The 13,247-nt window shown below is 69.6% G+C and overlaps 3 protein-coding genes across 11 annotated transcripts; all 3 read right to left on the bottom strand.

Moving 5' to 3' along the window:
• Window positions 1–98: 98 nt before the first annotated feature.
• On the bottom strand, window positions 99–3,008 carry IRF7 (interferon regulatory factor 7). Of its 3 annotated transcripts, none has more exons than XM_072759202.1 (9): window positions 2,568–3,008; window positions 2,330–2,492; window positions 2,048–2,255; window positions 1,713–1,789; window positions 1,406–1,613; window positions 1,158–1,253; window positions 579–1,079; window positions 375–493; window positions 99–297 (listed from the first exon to the last, which is right to left on the bottom strand). In XM_072759202.1, the coding sequence occupies exons 1-9, from the start codon at window positions 2,585–2,587 to the stop codon at window positions 142–144; spliced, it is 1,548 nt and encodes a 515-aa protein (XP_072615303.1). In that variant the 5' UTR covers window positions 2,588–3,008; the 3' UTR covers window positions 99–141. The 3 variants fall into 3 exon arrangements, with proteins under 3 accessions (XP_072615303.1, XP_072615301.1, XP_072615302.1); XM_072759200.1 differs by having other exon boundaries at window positions 1,713–1,768; window positions 2,568–2,721; XM_072759201.1 differs by lacking the exon at window positions 1,158–1,253 and having other exon boundaries at window positions 2,568–2,721.
• Window positions 3,009–3,642: 634 nt separating this feature from the next.
• On the bottom strand, window positions 3,643–10,267 carry CDHR5 (cadherin related family member 5). 7 transcript variants are annotated; one of them, XM_072759194.1, is made up of 15 exons: window positions 10,166–10,267; window positions 9,902–10,077; window positions 9,552–9,602; window positions 8,299–8,391; window positions 8,085–8,186; window positions 7,871–7,975; window positions 7,622–7,792; window positions 7,180–7,270; window positions 6,950–7,047; window positions 6,672–6,872; window positions 6,484–6,597; window positions 6,323–6,410; window positions 5,901–6,227; window positions 5,232–5,398; window positions 3,643–4,981 (listed from the first exon to the last, which is right to left on the bottom strand). In XM_072759194.1, the coding sequence occupies exons 1-15, from the start codon at window positions 10,218–10,220 to the stop codon at window positions 4,562–4,564; spliced, it is 2,259 nt and encodes a 752-aa protein (XP_072615295.1). In that variant the 5' UTR covers window positions 10,221–10,267; the 3' UTR covers window positions 3,643–4,561. The 7 variants fall into 7 exon arrangements, with proteins under 7 accessions (XP_072615295.1, XP_072615293.1, XP_072615294.1 ...); XM_072759192.1 differs by having other exon boundaries at window positions 3,644–4,981; window positions 7,865–7,975; XM_072759193.1 differs by having other exon boundaries at window positions 3,645–4,981; window positions 5,232–5,395; window positions 7,865–7,975.
• A 1,149-nt stretch (window positions 10,268–11,416) lies between these two features.
• On the bottom strand, window positions 11,417–12,525 carry SCT (secretin). The gene is made up of 4 exons (XM_072757384.1): window positions 12,342–12,525; window positions 11,961–12,062; window positions 11,765–11,857; window positions 11,417–11,640 (listed from the first exon to the last, which is right to left on the bottom strand). The coding sequence occupies exons 1-4, from the start codon at window positions 12,425–12,427 to the stop codon at window positions 11,517–11,519; spliced, it is 405 nt and encodes a 134-aa protein (XP_072613485.1). The 5' UTR covers window positions 12,428–12,525; the 3' UTR covers window positions 11,417–11,516.
• Window positions 12,526–13,247: the final 722 nt, after the last annotated feature.

Genomic DNA, 13,247 nt, shown 5'->3' with positions numbered 1-13,247 from the left:
CAAGCGTGGTGGCGTCCCTCCCCGGGCCCCAGGAAAGTAGGGTGAGCCTCAGTCTATGCTGCCCTCTGAGCGCCCGCCCCTGGTCAGGACACCACGCATCGGTTCAAGTCCTTTTTATTGGCTGGGAGAGCAGCCCGGCGCTCAGGCAGGCGGCTCTACCTCCATGAGGAAGTGTTCCAGGTCCTCGTAGAGGCTGTTGGAGCTGGACAGGCAGAGGCCGAGGCTGCTGCTGTCCAGGGAGGACACCCCTTCTCTCTGCACGTACTCCAGGTGCGCCCGGCACAGCCGCGGCTCCAGCTGCAGGGTCGGGGGGAGGGTGTCGGCAGGCCGGCCGGGCACTGCACGCGGCCTTCCCACAGGACCCCGTGCCTCACCTTCACCAGGACCAGGCTCTTCTCCTTGGGCCTTCCAGCCGACAGGTCCTGCCCAAAGCCCAGGTAGATGGTGTAGTATGGAGAGCCCCGACGCCGGCGAGCCCGGAACTCGGCCATCTCTGCAGAACAGGACCTGGTGAGCAGGGCCCCGTGGGATGGGAGGGGGCGGGGCAGCATCGGCCCTGGGACGGGCACGTCACTGACCTCGGAAGAACGTACTGAAGTCGAAGATGGGGGTGTCCTGGTTCCTCTGCAGCAGGCGGGGGGTTGTGGAGGGGCTGGCCGAGCCCAGGGGCCCTCCCACCTCCCAGTAGACCTTGCATTTGCCCAGGCGCCGGGCCCACAGCCCCGGCCCCCGTAACTCCAGCTGCAGGCCAGGGGCCACGTGCTGCAGCAGCTTCTCTGTGTAGTGAAGCTGCTTCTGGTCCGCGAGCTTAGCTGGGCTTGGGAAGGCCACGCAGTGGGGCTCAGTGGCCCTGGTGGCCAGGCTGGGGGGCCCGTACAGGAGCACAAAGCTTGGATGCCACACCACCTCCTGCAGCACCGTGCGGCCCTTGTACATGATGGTCACATCCAGGGCCCTGAGCTCTGCCTGCAGTCCTGGCTGTGAGCAGCCGGTCCTGGCCAGGACCTGCCCCCCTGCCACTGGGGCGCAAGGCTCCACCTCTTGGGGGGGCTGCCACGGCTCTGAGGCTGGGCCTGCATCTGGAAGGAAAGGAGGGCTTGACTGGCACCTGGCACCCCAAGCCCTCCGTCCTTCACACTCCCACCGGCTCCTCTCACCTGTCATCCAGGCCTGGTGCAGGACCTGGGGCTCAGGGCTTGGGGCTATCTCTGCTGCCTGTGGCTGGTATGGCTCCATGTCAGGGAGCTCTGGGCCTGAGCAGCACGACAATGGGCACAGCTGTGGCTCGCACCACCTCTATTGCACATCCTCCTCCCTCCACGAGGACTGTGCTGTCCTCCCTGCCCCCCCCCCACACACACACAGAGCCCTGCAAGGCAGAGCACCCCCATCCGGCCAGCCTCACCAGGAGCGCCTGGGGCGATTGCATCCACCACCCATGCAGCTTCCAGCAAATGGTCCTCCAGGCAGCTCTGCTGTAGGGCCTGGAGCAAGAGGTCCTCGGCATTGCCAGCTTGGCCCAAAGGGGCGCATGGGGCACAGGGCTCAGGGCTCAGCTTGTGCTCCAGCCTCTGGCCAGCATCTCCTCCCAGGCATGGCCTAGGGAGCCCACCCTGCAGGGAAGACAGGGCCAGCATAAGCAGCTCTCCAGCCCCAGGGGGGAGGGCAGCCCCCACCTGGGAGCATGAGCACTGGGGGCAGAACCGGCTTACCATCAGCGGTGGGGCGTCTTCACCCACCTTCTCCTCATGGTTAATCGCTGCAGTTGCTGAGGGAGAATGGAGTGAGACTGGAGTGGACACGGTGTGTCCCTGAGTAGGCCCTCAGAGCAGGGTGGCCCCACCACTAATCCACCCCAGCAGGCCCAGTCAGCTCTCCCTGCCGTCCCCAACCACCTGGCACCTGCCTCTCCCAGGTCTGTCTCAGAACCCCAAGCCTGCCCTAGGGATGTGCTCTGGTACAGAGTGAGGTCCCAGCGCCCTTGCCACACAGTGTCAGGCCTGAGCGCCCAGCTCCCCGACGGCGGCCCTCCTGTGGGGCTCCTCACCTCTGCACCCCGACTCGGAGCTCAGTGCGTACACTTTATGTGGGTCAGTGGGGTCCCCGGAGTTGTCTTGGAGCATCACGAAGCGCTGGGTGCTGCGCAGGGCACAGCGGAAGTTGGTTTTCCAACCGGCGCGGAGCGCGGCCTCGCAGGCCAGCTGGTCATGGCCCCCGCCACTGGGCGGCCACCTGCCTCGGGCCACCGCCCAGGCCTGGGGAGGGGTGGAAGGTGTGAGCCTGGGACCCGCCCGCCCGCAGCCCCCTTGCCCACCCGGCCGTGGCCCACCTTGAAGATGAGGGAGTCGGCCTCCCCCAGGTCCTTGCGCGCGAAGTGCTTCCAGGGCACGCGGAAGCGGGTGCGGCCGGCGTCCAGCCACCGCAGGCCCTCGTAGCGGCCGCTGCTCACCTCCCCCAGGAGCCAGTCTGCGAAGAGCGGGCGCGGGGTCCCCCTGCGGGCGGCGGCCGGAGGTCAGGGTGCGGGCGAGGCCGGTGGCCGCGCACCCCCGCGGCGGGCGGGCGCTCACCTGTCCGCGGGCACGGCCATGGCCCGGGCGGCGGGCTCGGCGGGCTGCTGCGGGCTCACGGCCACCGCGGCCCGGGTGTGCGGTTCCGGCCGCGGCGCTGCTGTGAGCACAGGTGCGGGCGATTGCAGGTGCGGGCGGCGCAGCCCGGGCGGGAGGGCGCTGGCGGGGCCCGCGGGGACCACAGCGGCACCGACGCCGGCGCGGGCGTGCCCGGGGGCGGGAAAGCGAAACCGCGCGCGCCCGGGAAAGCGAAACCTAAGCCGCGGGGAGGCCTCCGCGCTCGCGCCCCGGGGCCCCGGGGCCCCCGCGCTGCGACCCCTGCCCTCGGACTCGCCCCGGCTCCGCGGGCCCGTCGCCGCCCGGGCTGTTCCCGCGCTGCACGCGCCGGGCCTCCGAGCACCTGCGCGGCAGGGCTCCGGGCGGGGAGGTGCGTCTCGCCGGGAGGCGGGGGACCGGCGCCTTTATGAGGCCGGCGGGGGGCGGGCCGGGGGCGGGGGCGGAGGCGGAGGCGGAGGCGGGGGCGAGCCGGGGGCGGGCCGCGGCCGCAGGTGCAGCCGACGGCGTCTCGCGCTACGGCGGAAGGTTCCCACGTGTGCTGGCGGCAGCGCAGGCTCGGAGCACCCCGCCCCCACAGAGGCGGACGGGCCAGGGGGCCCCTGGCAACCAACCGGGGCCTCAGCTGAAGACCCCACACAGAACCAGGCTCTTCTTTTTTTCCAGGAAAGTGGGTGTTGAAGGAGGGCGTGGGGGAAGTGGCAGCCCTATAGTTCAGGTTCTCTTTTAGTGTTAAGTAGAGGGGGCCCAGAGTGGAGCCCACTGGCCGGTCCACAGACGGGAGTGCCCCGGACTCTGGGCGTGACCCCGGGGCTCGGGATCGAGTGCCGCATCGGGCTCCCCGCAAGGAGCCTGCTTCTCCTCCTGCCCATGTCTCTGCGTCTCTCTGGGTCTCTGATGAATAAATAAATAAAATCTTAAAAAAAAAAAAAAAACGGAGCTGAGATCAGAGTGGGATGCTTATCTAGGCGGCCTCTTGGGATGATTATTTTTTTAAAGATTTATTTATTTGAGAGACAGCTGCAGACTGGGGGGCTGGGGGCGGGGGCAGGCAGAGGGAGAGGGTCCCCAAGAAGACTTCCCGCTGAGTGCGGACCCCACCCCCACCCCGGCTGTATCCTGGGACCATGACATCACGACCTGAGCAGAAATCCAGTGTCCCCAGGGAACAGATGGAACCAGCCAGGCGCCCCCAGTCGGTGGCTTTTGGATTTTTTTTTTTTTTTTTTTAAGATTTTATTTATTTATTCATAGAGACACAGAGGCAGAGACACAGGCAGAGGGAGAAGCAGGCTCCATGCAGGGAGCCCGATGTGGGACTCGATCCCGGGTCTCCAGGGTCACGCCCTGGGCTGCAGGCGGCGCTAAACCGCTGCGCCACCGGGGCTGCCCGGCTTTTGGATTCTTAATGAGAATTATCCAGACAAGAACATTCACATGCCCCTTAGAATAAGACATTTGGAAGGGCATTGGGGACGCCTTTTCATCCCCACGGAGCGGAGGACCCACGAGGGTCAGGGAGGTCCCCCCCTGAGGGGGCCCCCAGAGGGGCTCTGTCTCCCCTGCGGCCGCTGCGCCCCGCAGGCCCGGGACCTCGCCCTCCAGAGTAGTGTTCCCGAGGGGGGGCCCTCGGTTCCCAGGCAAAGAAGGGGGGCCCCCGCCGCGCAGGGTGCGGCCGCGGTCACACCGGGAGAGGAACTTGGGCCGCCAGCTGGCTCCAGTCCGGGAAACCCCGCGGCGGCAGGTGGTTTACGGGAAGCGGGACGCGGAGCTGCAGGGGGCGGGGGCGGGGGCGGGGGCGGGGGAGGGGACGCATAGGCCACGCCCTCCCCTGCGGTGGCGGCTCTGGGCGCCCTGGCGCGGCCGAGCTTGGACATCGTGCCTTTATTGTGCGCGGGGGGCGCGGGGCTGGGGGGGCGCGGGGGGCGGGGGGCGCCGGGCTAGACGTAGGTGGAGCTCCCGCCGGGCTCCCCGTCCTCGTCGTCCCCGTCGCCGCTGTGCTCGCTGCCCGAGTCGGGGGCGCGGGCCGCGTCGGGGGCGGGCGCGTTGAGGACCACCACGTCGGCCTCGGCCCCGATGTCCTCCCCGAACCACACGGCCTTGTAGCCGCCCTCGTCGGGCCGCCGCTCCTTGGTCAGGATGGACCTCACGGCGGCGGGGCTGCCTCCATCCCGGGCCGCCTCGGGGGCGCCGGGGGCAGGGCCCGCGGCTGCGGAGCCAGAGGCCTCTTGGGGCGCGGGCTCGGGGGGCTCGGGGGGCCCCGCCCGCGTGGGGCCGGGGGAGGCGCGCGGAGCCGGCGCCCAGTTGGCCTCGTGGGGGTCCGAGAAGGCCTGGTTGTCGAAGGTGAGCGCCTGGTGGTCCTGGCGGGGAGACCGGACGGTCAGGGCATCACCCAGGCCCCAGCCGGGCTGCGGCTGGGACTGTCCCCGGAGCCGTCCTAGGGGTACAGGGCCGCGGGCTGGTCCTTCCTTTCCTTGCCGGGTTGGCCTCCGCACTCCGTGGGCTGGGACGTCCCCCCGTCCCCCCTCCTGCGCTACCACCCCTCCCCCCTTCCCGGCCCCCCCCCCCGCCGTGGGCCCTCGATGCTGCCCCCGCCTGCTCAGGCCTCACCAGGGCTTTTCCAGAGCAGCACTTGAGCCGCCGGCCGAACTGCTTGTGGCCCAGGATAACGAGGGCGATCAGAGCCAGGAGCAGCAGCGCGCCCAGCACCCCGCCCAGGGCGGCCATGTCCACCACGGAGAAGCGCCGGTCCTCAGCTTGGCTCTCGGTCGGTCCTGCTGGCAAGGCCACCGGCTACTGCGGGCACCCGGCACCCCCGCCGTCGCCCCGGGCTCCGCACCCCCTGACGTGACAGCTGAGGTTCCGGGGAAGGGCACTACTCACCCCCCGACCGAGGAGCTGGCTGCTCCCAGGGGCCGTCGGGGAGGCCGCGCTGCAGGAGGCAGGGCGGGCGGGCGGGTGTCAGTGCCCACCAGCTCCCAGTGGAAGCCAGGGGTCCGGCACCCTGGAAGGCCATGAAGGCAGCGCTGAGGCCAGTACACGGAAGGCCTGGAATCGCGGGGTCCCCCGGACCCCGAATCTGGCTCCCGCCCCATGCTCCGGACACCTTCCCCCCTGCCTAGTCGGGGGCGCCCAGGGCCTGTGTCTGCCCGACCCAGAGCAGGCTGCCTCGGGATTTCACGGTCAGCGTGGTCGTGCTGGGCCACCCAGGGTGGACTCTGCCCTACCGGGACCCCCAGGACCACCCCAAGGGCGACTAGGGCAAGCGGGAGGTGCTACCTGAGGGCTGGGGGGTCCTGCTGGGGTCAGGGGCCAGCGGCTGAGAGGTTCCTGGCTCCGGTGTTGGTGTTGAGCCCCCGCTGGGTGAGGCTGATGGGAGGGAGGTGCTGGTTCCCACACTGGGGGGCCCCCCGGGCGTAGATGAGGCCGGTGGCCTCAGAGTTGTGGTTGTGGGGGGATGTGGGCCAGCGCCCCCCCCAGGGCTGGTCGTAGAGGGTCCCTGGGAGGGCCCTGGGGGCCTGGGGGCTTCCGAGGTAGTGCTGCTCGAGAGGCTGGTGGTTCCTCCAGCCCCTGGGGGTGTGGGGGTTTCTGGGGGCCCTGAGGAACCTGGGGGGCCAGGGACAGGATCCGGGCTTGCCTTTGTCCAGCACGCCTGCCCCAGGGAGCCCCCACCCCCCGCCGGGTTGAGCAGCCAGGCTCACCTGTGGGGGCGGGTCCCTGCGGCTCCAGCACCTGTATCTCCAGCACCGAGCGGGCGGTGCCTGCGGTCACGGTGTTCATGGCCTCAACCTGGAGCAGAAGCAGGGCTGGTCCCTCGCAGGCCCCGCCGTCGCCCCCCCTTGGGGGTGCCCCCCACCCTTACCTCTGCGTAGGAGACCCCCTCTTGGGTCAGCTGGGCGGCGGTCCGCACGATCTCGCCATCCATCCGGAAGTTGGTGTTATTGGTGATGCGATACGTGATGGCGGAGTTGAGGTCCTGGACACTGCGCAGTGAGCCCTGGGCCCAGGCTGCCCCCTGACTCCCCCCCCCACAGAGGGGCTGGTGCCTACCGGAAAGTCGGGGTCCTGAGCCCAGACCCTCAGAGGCAGGGAGGGGCTGGCTGCGTTTCGGACCTCCACGCCCACTGCAGAGTTGCGCGCCACGGTGCCATAGTAGCGGCTCTGCAGGAACTGGGGCACGCTGCCGGTGGCACTTCGGGCCTCGATCGTGACCCAGGTCACGGAGTAGCGGGCGCCGTCTGACTGCTCACCCTGGGGGTGGGGGAGGCCTCAGCGACCAGCAGGTCCTCGAAGCCCCGGCCCCATGGAGGCCAGGCCAGGGCGCCCACCTTGACCAGCAGCGTGAAGGTCTTTGGGCTGGGGACGCTCCTGGTCATGGTGAGGTTGCCTGAGTCGGCGCCGATGGCAAATGTGCCATCGTCTTGTCCTGCGAAGATGGGGGGAGGTGAGGCCTCTCGCTCCGTCCAGGGGCCTGAGGTCTGGGGCCCCCACTGGCTCTGCCCACGCGCAAGTCCCCCTGGGTCCAGGATGCAGAGGCAGGGCTCCAGCACGCACTCACCTGTCACGATGCTATAGAGGACACGCTGGTTGATGCCCCGATCCCCGTCCACGGCGTAGATGGGCCCGGGATGCAGGACGAGGGGGGCTGGCTGCAGGAGCAGGGACAGGGGAGACATCTGGGGCCGCCGAGCGGGGCCCAGTGCAGACCCTGTTCCCCACACGGCTGCTGAGCACACCCCATAGGGGTGAATTTGCGCAAAGACCTTGGATTGATCTGAGCGACGGCGGCCCCAGGAGGGACAGGGAGCGGTCACACCGAGGCTGCGCTCGGTACACGCGCTCGGTACTGTGGGGGCCTGGAACCCGCATCCACCCTGCTGCTCCCGGCACCTTGGGGTGCCTCTCAGGGCGGGCGGCCCAATTCAGCGGGTCCCCGGGGGGTCTGGCCCGGCCGCAGGGCCCCGAGCCCACACTCCCCCCCGCCCCCCCACCCCCAGTACCAGTCTGTGGCCTGTGGGGACGGCCCCCTGGTACTCGGCGTTGATGCAGACGTAAAGGTCTGAATAGGCGCAGGGCAGGAACCAGGGGGGCCGGAGGTCGGCGGGCCGCACGTCCAGGACCAGGGTGGCTGTGGCCGTGTGGCTGGGCTGGGCGTTCTCCTCCTGTGTGTCCTGCGGGAGCGCAGCAAGGGTCAGGCCTGCGAGTGGGGGCTGGGGGCAGCGGGGGGCGTCCTGCCTGCTCACCCGCACCAGCAGCAGGAGGCTCATGCTCTGCCACTTGTAGAAGTCCAGGGGCCGGTCCAGCCGCAGGGCGGGCAGGTTGGTGCCCAGCAAGGAGAAGAAGCTACCGGCGCCCTGGGGAGGCGGGGGGGGGGGTGTGACTCAGCCTGAGACCCTGGGGGACACGGAGAGGGGCTGCCCGATGGGAGGGTTCGGAGTTGGCGTGGGGGTCGGGGACACTGACCGGGGTCACCTCCTGGAGGGTGTAGAACAAGACGTCATCCTTGTCGGGATCTTGAGCCTCCAGTTCCGTCTCAGGGATGACAGTGGTGTTCACTTTACTGTCCTGGGGATGGAGGGGAGTGGTGTCTACACCCTCGACCCCTGGTCCCCCAGGCCAAGGCCCAGGCCACTAGCCCTGCTCTCCGGCCCCTCGCCCCCCGCCCCCCGGCTCTCACCTCAGGCACGTCCTCCACCCTGAGTTCAAAGGGGAACTTGGGTGGGTTGTCGTTGACGTCCAGCACAAACACAATCACCCTCAGCTGGGTCACCTGCGGGGACACGGCCGGAGCACCCTGCATCACACACGGGCTGCCGCGAGCCCGGGGGCGGCAGGTGCTCGGCGAAGGCCTTGGCTACCGGCCGGGCTGGGGCGCCGCCAATCCCAGGTGAGAACCACGGCGAAATGAGCAAATCGCTTCAAAAATAATTCTCGAGGAGAAGGGAAGAGAGGAAGGGGAACCCATATGTTGAAAGAGGCTCGGGAGGGGCACCCGGCTGACTCAGTGGGAGGAGGGGGCGACTCTTGATCTCGGGGTGGGAGTTCAGGCCCACGTTGGGGGGAGAGATTGCTTCAATAAACACACTAGAGAGGAAGGGCCAGAGGAGCAGATGCTGGAGAGAAGTAGCCGGTGTCCTCGCTGGGTGGGCCTTGCTGGTGGCTCCGTGACTGTGGGGAGGGCGGGCATCAGGGGTCACGTGACACCCACGAGTCCCTTTGCAGATGACGACAAAATCGGAAGGACCGGGGACCGTGGGCAAGCCGGCAGGTGCGTGGGGGCCGGGCTTGCAGCTCAGGACAGAGTGGTCAGGGGCCCCTTGAGAAGGTGGTCCTGGAGTGAAGGCCGAGGGGCGACAGCAGGAGGCAGGTGCGCGTCTGGGGAGAGGGCTCAAGGGCAGCTGGAGCAGCCTGGGGCTCGGGCACCCGGCGCTGCCCGCTGCCCGGGGCGTTCGGCCTTGCCTGTGAGCGGGAGAGCAGCAGGGGCGCTGGAAGGGATGCACTGCTGGCTGGGCCCAATGGTCCTGCCGCCCTGAGACTGGACTGGCCGAGGCCGGGAGGGGAGCAAGCAGCCAGCTGGAAGTTTCTGGAAGGGAGATGCTGGTGGCCAAGGCCCTGGTTGGTCTGGAGTCCAGCTTCAGGCAGAGCCCACGGACTTGAGAGGTGCGGGGGAGAGAGGTATGGGGAGGGGGTGGGGGCGAGGGAACCGGCTGGGTGAGGTGCCTCTGTGCTAGGGGGTCTGCACCTTGGGGCAGTCTGGGCGGGAGGAAGTGGGGGCGCCAGCCCAGGAGCGACACTTGGAAACCGCACAGGGTGAGGTCCCCAGGGCGGGGCCCTGGACCAGTCAGAACAGAGTGCAGAGGTCCAAGCCCGAGAGCTGTGATGTCACAGGGTGGGGGCGGCGACCCAGGGGCAGGGGATGGGGGTACTCACCACGGTGTTGCCACTCTTGCACTCCAGGTGCGCCTCCAGCAGGGTGTTCTCCTGGGGGGCAGAGGGGGGCCGGGTGGTCACCAGGGTCCCCGGCGTCCACGCTAAGTCCAGGGGCAGCTCCAGCCCCTAATCGCCCTACGCCCCTTGGGGCCAGGGCGTCACCAAGCCTGGAGGCCCCAGAGGGGTCCGTGGATGATGGGGGTGCGGGGCGCCCAGTGAAGCGCAGATGGACCCCGAGCAGACGGACCCCGAGCCCGGGACAGCCCTGGTCTGAGGAGCGCGCCCGCCGCTCAGCTGCCCCGTGCGGGGCCCCCCCGGCCCCCCCCCCCCCCCCCCCCCCCCGTCTGCACCTCATAGTCAGGAGTCACGTTGAGAAACAGCTCAGTCCCCTGGATCCGAAAGGCGAAGGGGGTGGACGACGACCCGAGGGTCACCTGCTGGCCCGTGGGGACATCGACGTGAGCCAGGGGCCCGCTCTGAATCGTGTTTTCCTGGACCTCGAAGATGTTGTTGCTCACGGCGCAGACTGGAGAGCAGGAGGGGAAGGCTCAGTGCCCCCCGCCCCCCACCCCCGCCCCCCCACCACCTCCACTGCCCCTGCCACCCGCAGGTACCCTGGGCCCGCGCCGTGGCCACCAGCAGTGGCAGCAGCAGGGCCCAAGCCCCCATCTCTGTGGGCCGCACCGCCCGACCCTGTGCGCAGCTGGCTGCCGGGTGGCGGCTCAGCGGGCGACCTTTGCCCCGCCAGGCACCGCCCCACGATGTGATCCTTTACAGGCCTCGGCCTCCAGTAGGGGGGCTCCCGCGGGCCGCCTGCCCAGGCCTGGCCAGCTGCCCGGAGGGGCCGTCCCGTGGTTGCCCACCGGCCCTGGGCCACGTGCAGGGGCCATGGCCACGGGGGCTCCCGGCTCGGGGCGACATGGGCCTGCGCAGGGCCTGGGTCATGCTGGGTGGGCGCAGCCGGGGCAGGGGTTGGGGGCCCAGGCCTGGCTCCCGTGTCTGCTGTACCCACCCGTCCTCCCAGCCCCGGCCGCCCCTCCGCTGGGCTCTCCTTCCAGAATCATCTTGGAGCCAAGTCAGACCCTGGGTGTTCCCTCCAGGCCCACCTCCCCTCCCTGCACAGTCTGTATCCTGGGGTCGCCCCTGCCTGTGCTGGAAACACCCCACTTCCTCCAAGGGCAGGGATGGGGGCGGCAGCGCTTCTGGAGGCTGCTGGGAGCTTCGTGGGGAGCCCGAGTCTTCAGGGGTCCCTGGCAGGCTCCTGGGCCCTGGCCCCTGCTGCCCTACCCCAAGGGCCCCCAAGCCCGAGGCAGCAGGGGAGAGGCCCCCCCCCCCACGCAGGGACAGTGGGGGGTGTGGCCCTTCCGCTTCCTTGCCCTTGGCTCCTGGCCTCATCCCTGCCTGTGTCAGCACCGCCTCTGTGGCTCCCCTGGGGTGTCATCCCCCTCTGCACAGGTTCAGATCACACAGCCTGGAGCAGGAGCCAGGCTCGCGGCCTCCCCCTGGGGTGCACTCCTGGGCCCCTGGTGGCACCCGTGCCCGTCACCTCTTCCTACCCGGCCTGAGCCTCCTTTGCCCCCCAGGTCCCCCCACTGGCTGGCACTGTGACACGGGGCCTCCAGGGCAGGTGTCCTGTGCCCCCCCCCAGAGCCCTCGAATGTTTGCTGAGTAGCTGGCAGGGATGCGGATGGGTCTCTGGGGAGCTCAGGCGACAGGACAGGAGACAGAAGGGAGGTTAGGCGCCCCACGGGCTCCCAGGTGTAAAGGGCACTGGGTGTGGCCACAGTCCTGGAGCCTGTGGTCGCCTGGTCCTGCCAGCCCCGCCCTGGGGGACGGCGCAGAGGGAGCTCAGAAGGCCATGGTCTGAATTTCTCTTTATTGGTGACAATTACAACCCATCCCCTGCCCCCTCCCGTCCAGGCCCCAGTCGGCTCAGGGCGGCGGCCGTGGCAGGTCCCTTCTCCCTCAAGGCCTCCTCCGTGTCACCTGGGCAGCAGGGATGGCCGGCTCCGAAAACGAGGCCCCAGACCCGGTTCCGGGAGGTGGCTGGGGAGCCCAGGCCTGATCCAGGGGGTCCCTCAGGGGCACCCTGTGGACACAGCGGGTAAGGCGGGAGCGGGAAGCTGGCCTCCGGGTCACCAGCGCCCCTCACCTCCGCGCCCCCACCCCCACCCCCACCCCACCCCCGCCCCGGGCTCAGGGCCGGTGCTCACCAGGCGCGCAGGGCGGGCGAGTCGGGCCAGCGCAGGCACAGGTGGCCGTCGGGGGCCGTGGTCCAGCTCGTGCTGTTCTCTGCGTCCTGCTCGCTGCCCCCCGCCCCACCAGCGTTAGTCCTGGGGCTGCCCCCTCCAGGCGCCCCCAGACCCCGTCCCAGCCCCGCCCCCCCGCCCCGCCCCACCCCGCCCTCACCTGCGCTTCCCCACCAGCCCCTGGAGCAGCCGCTGCAGCCGGGCGCTCTCCCGCAGGCGGCTGAGCTCGCTGGTGAACGTGCCGTCCGAGTGCCGCGGGGCCCTGCGGAGGGGCGGAGGGACGGAGGGGCGAGGGACGAGGGGCGAGGGGAGGAGGGGCGAGGGGAGGAGGGGCAAGAGGTGCAGGGGCGAGGGGCGGAGGGGCGAGAGGTACAGGGGCGAGGGGCGGAGGGGCGAGGGGCGGAGGGGCGGGAGGTGCAGGGGCGAGAGGTGCAGGGGCGAGGGGAGGAGGGGCGAGAGGTGCAGGGGCGAGGGGCGGTCAGGGCCTTCGGGGCTGGGCGGGGGCGGGGCGAGGCGGGGCGGGTCCGGCCCCGGGGCTCACCTGCGGGGCGCAGGGAGCGCGGCGGGGCCCCAGGGCAGCAGCGCCAGCAGCAGCAGCAGCAGCAGCGGCGGGGCCGGGAGGGCCATGGTGGGCGGCGGTGGGCGCGGGGAGCGGAGGCGGCGGCGCCGGGAGCGAGCGCGGCCCCTTTATAGCGCCCGGGAGGGGGGAGCACCGCCCCGGCTGCCCGCCCGGCTCCCCCGCCCGGCTCCCCCGCCCGGCTCCCCCGCCGGCTCCGCGCAGCCCGGCCGCGCCGCATCGATCGCCGGGAAGGTCAGGGCCGCCCCCCCAGCTGTCGGCCCGGCTGGCCTCCCGCCCGCACCGCCGCGTCGGCGCCCCTCGGGGCTGGGGGCTGGGGGCTGGGGGCCCGCGGGGGTCGGGGAGGGCGCCCGGAGCCGAGGGGCCGCGCGGGCAGGAGCGCGTCCCACTGACTCTTTGTAAATGAATGTAAAGTTTGGGGCGCGCGGCGGGCTGGGTGGATAGGACGTGCGATTCCTGATCTCCGGGTTGGGTGTCGAGAGGACTTAAATGAATGAATAGATAAAAACTTAAATACAATCTTTTAAGAAGTAAATGTAAAGTTTAACACAAGAACTAGTTTATTTTAATTTTAATTTTTTTTTTAAGAATTACTAGTTTACAACTTCATTTACTAGTTCGCACTTTCTGGTCAAGGATTTCATCAGTACTGGTTTTTAAAAGCCTGACCTGACCCCGGATCGATCAAGCAGGAGTGACTCAGGGCGCAGGCTCAGGCCTCCAGCTGTGCCCGCGCCTCCCCTCCTGGCCCCCCTTCCTTCCCGCTCCCCTGCGGGGAACCCACTGAGCCACCGAGGCGCCCCTGGGTACTAGACTCTTATCACATACATGATTTGTAAATATTTTCTCCCATTCTGTGAGTTTTCTTTT

The sequence above is a fragment of the Vulpes vulpes genome, chromosome 5, assembly GCF_048418805.1.
Source record: "Vulpes vulpes isolate BD-2025 chromosome 5, VulVul3, whole genome shotgun sequence".
Taxonomy (NCBI): domain Eukaryota; kingdom Metazoa; phylum Chordata; class Mammalia; order Carnivora; family Canidae; genus Vulpes; species Vulpes vulpes.
Note: the sequence above shows the minus strand (reverse complement) of the source record. Positions and strands in the feature narration are given on the sequence as shown.

Excerpts from the sequence above, each read along its gene's own strand:
- IRF7 (XM_072759202.1), bottom strand. The coding sequence starts at position 2,587 with ATGGCCGTGCCCGCGGACAG. Across the intron at positions 2,493-2,567 it reads ATGGCCGTGCCCGCGGACAG|GGGGACCCCGCGCCCGCTCT; the intron begins GTGAGCGCCCGC and ends CGCCGCCCGCAG. Across the intron at positions 298-374 it reads AGAGCCTGGTCCTGGTGAAG|CTGGAGCCGCGGCTGTGCCG; the intron begins GTGAGGCACGGG and ends CCGACCCTGCAG.
- CDHR5 (XM_072759192.1), bottom strand. The coding sequence starts at position 10,220 with ATGGGGGCTTGGGCCCTGCTGCTGCCACTGCTGGTGGCCACGGCGCGG. Across the intron at positions 10,078-10,165 it reads GGCCACGGCGCGGGCCCAGG|TCTGCGCCGTGAGCAACAAC; the intron begins GTACCTGCGGGT and ends CCTGCTCTCCAG. Across the intron at positions 4,982-5,231 it reads GCTGCTCTGGAAAAGCCCTG|GACCACCAGGCGCTCACCTT; the intron begins GTGAGGCCTGAG and ends TCTCCCCGCCAG.
- SCT (XM_072757384.1), bottom strand. The coding sequence starts at position 12,427 with ATGGCCCTCCCGGCCCCGCCGCTGCTGCTGCTGCTGCTGCTGGCGCTG. Across the intron at positions 12,063-12,341 it reads GCGCTCCCTGCGCCCCGCAG|GGCCCCGCGGCACTCGGACG; the intron begins GTGAGCCCCGGG and ends GCCCCTCCGCAG. Across the intron at positions 11,641-11,764 it reads TCGCCCGCCCTGCGCGCCTG|GGTGCCCCTGAGGGACCCCC; the intron begins GTGAGCACCGGC and ends CTGTGTCCACAG.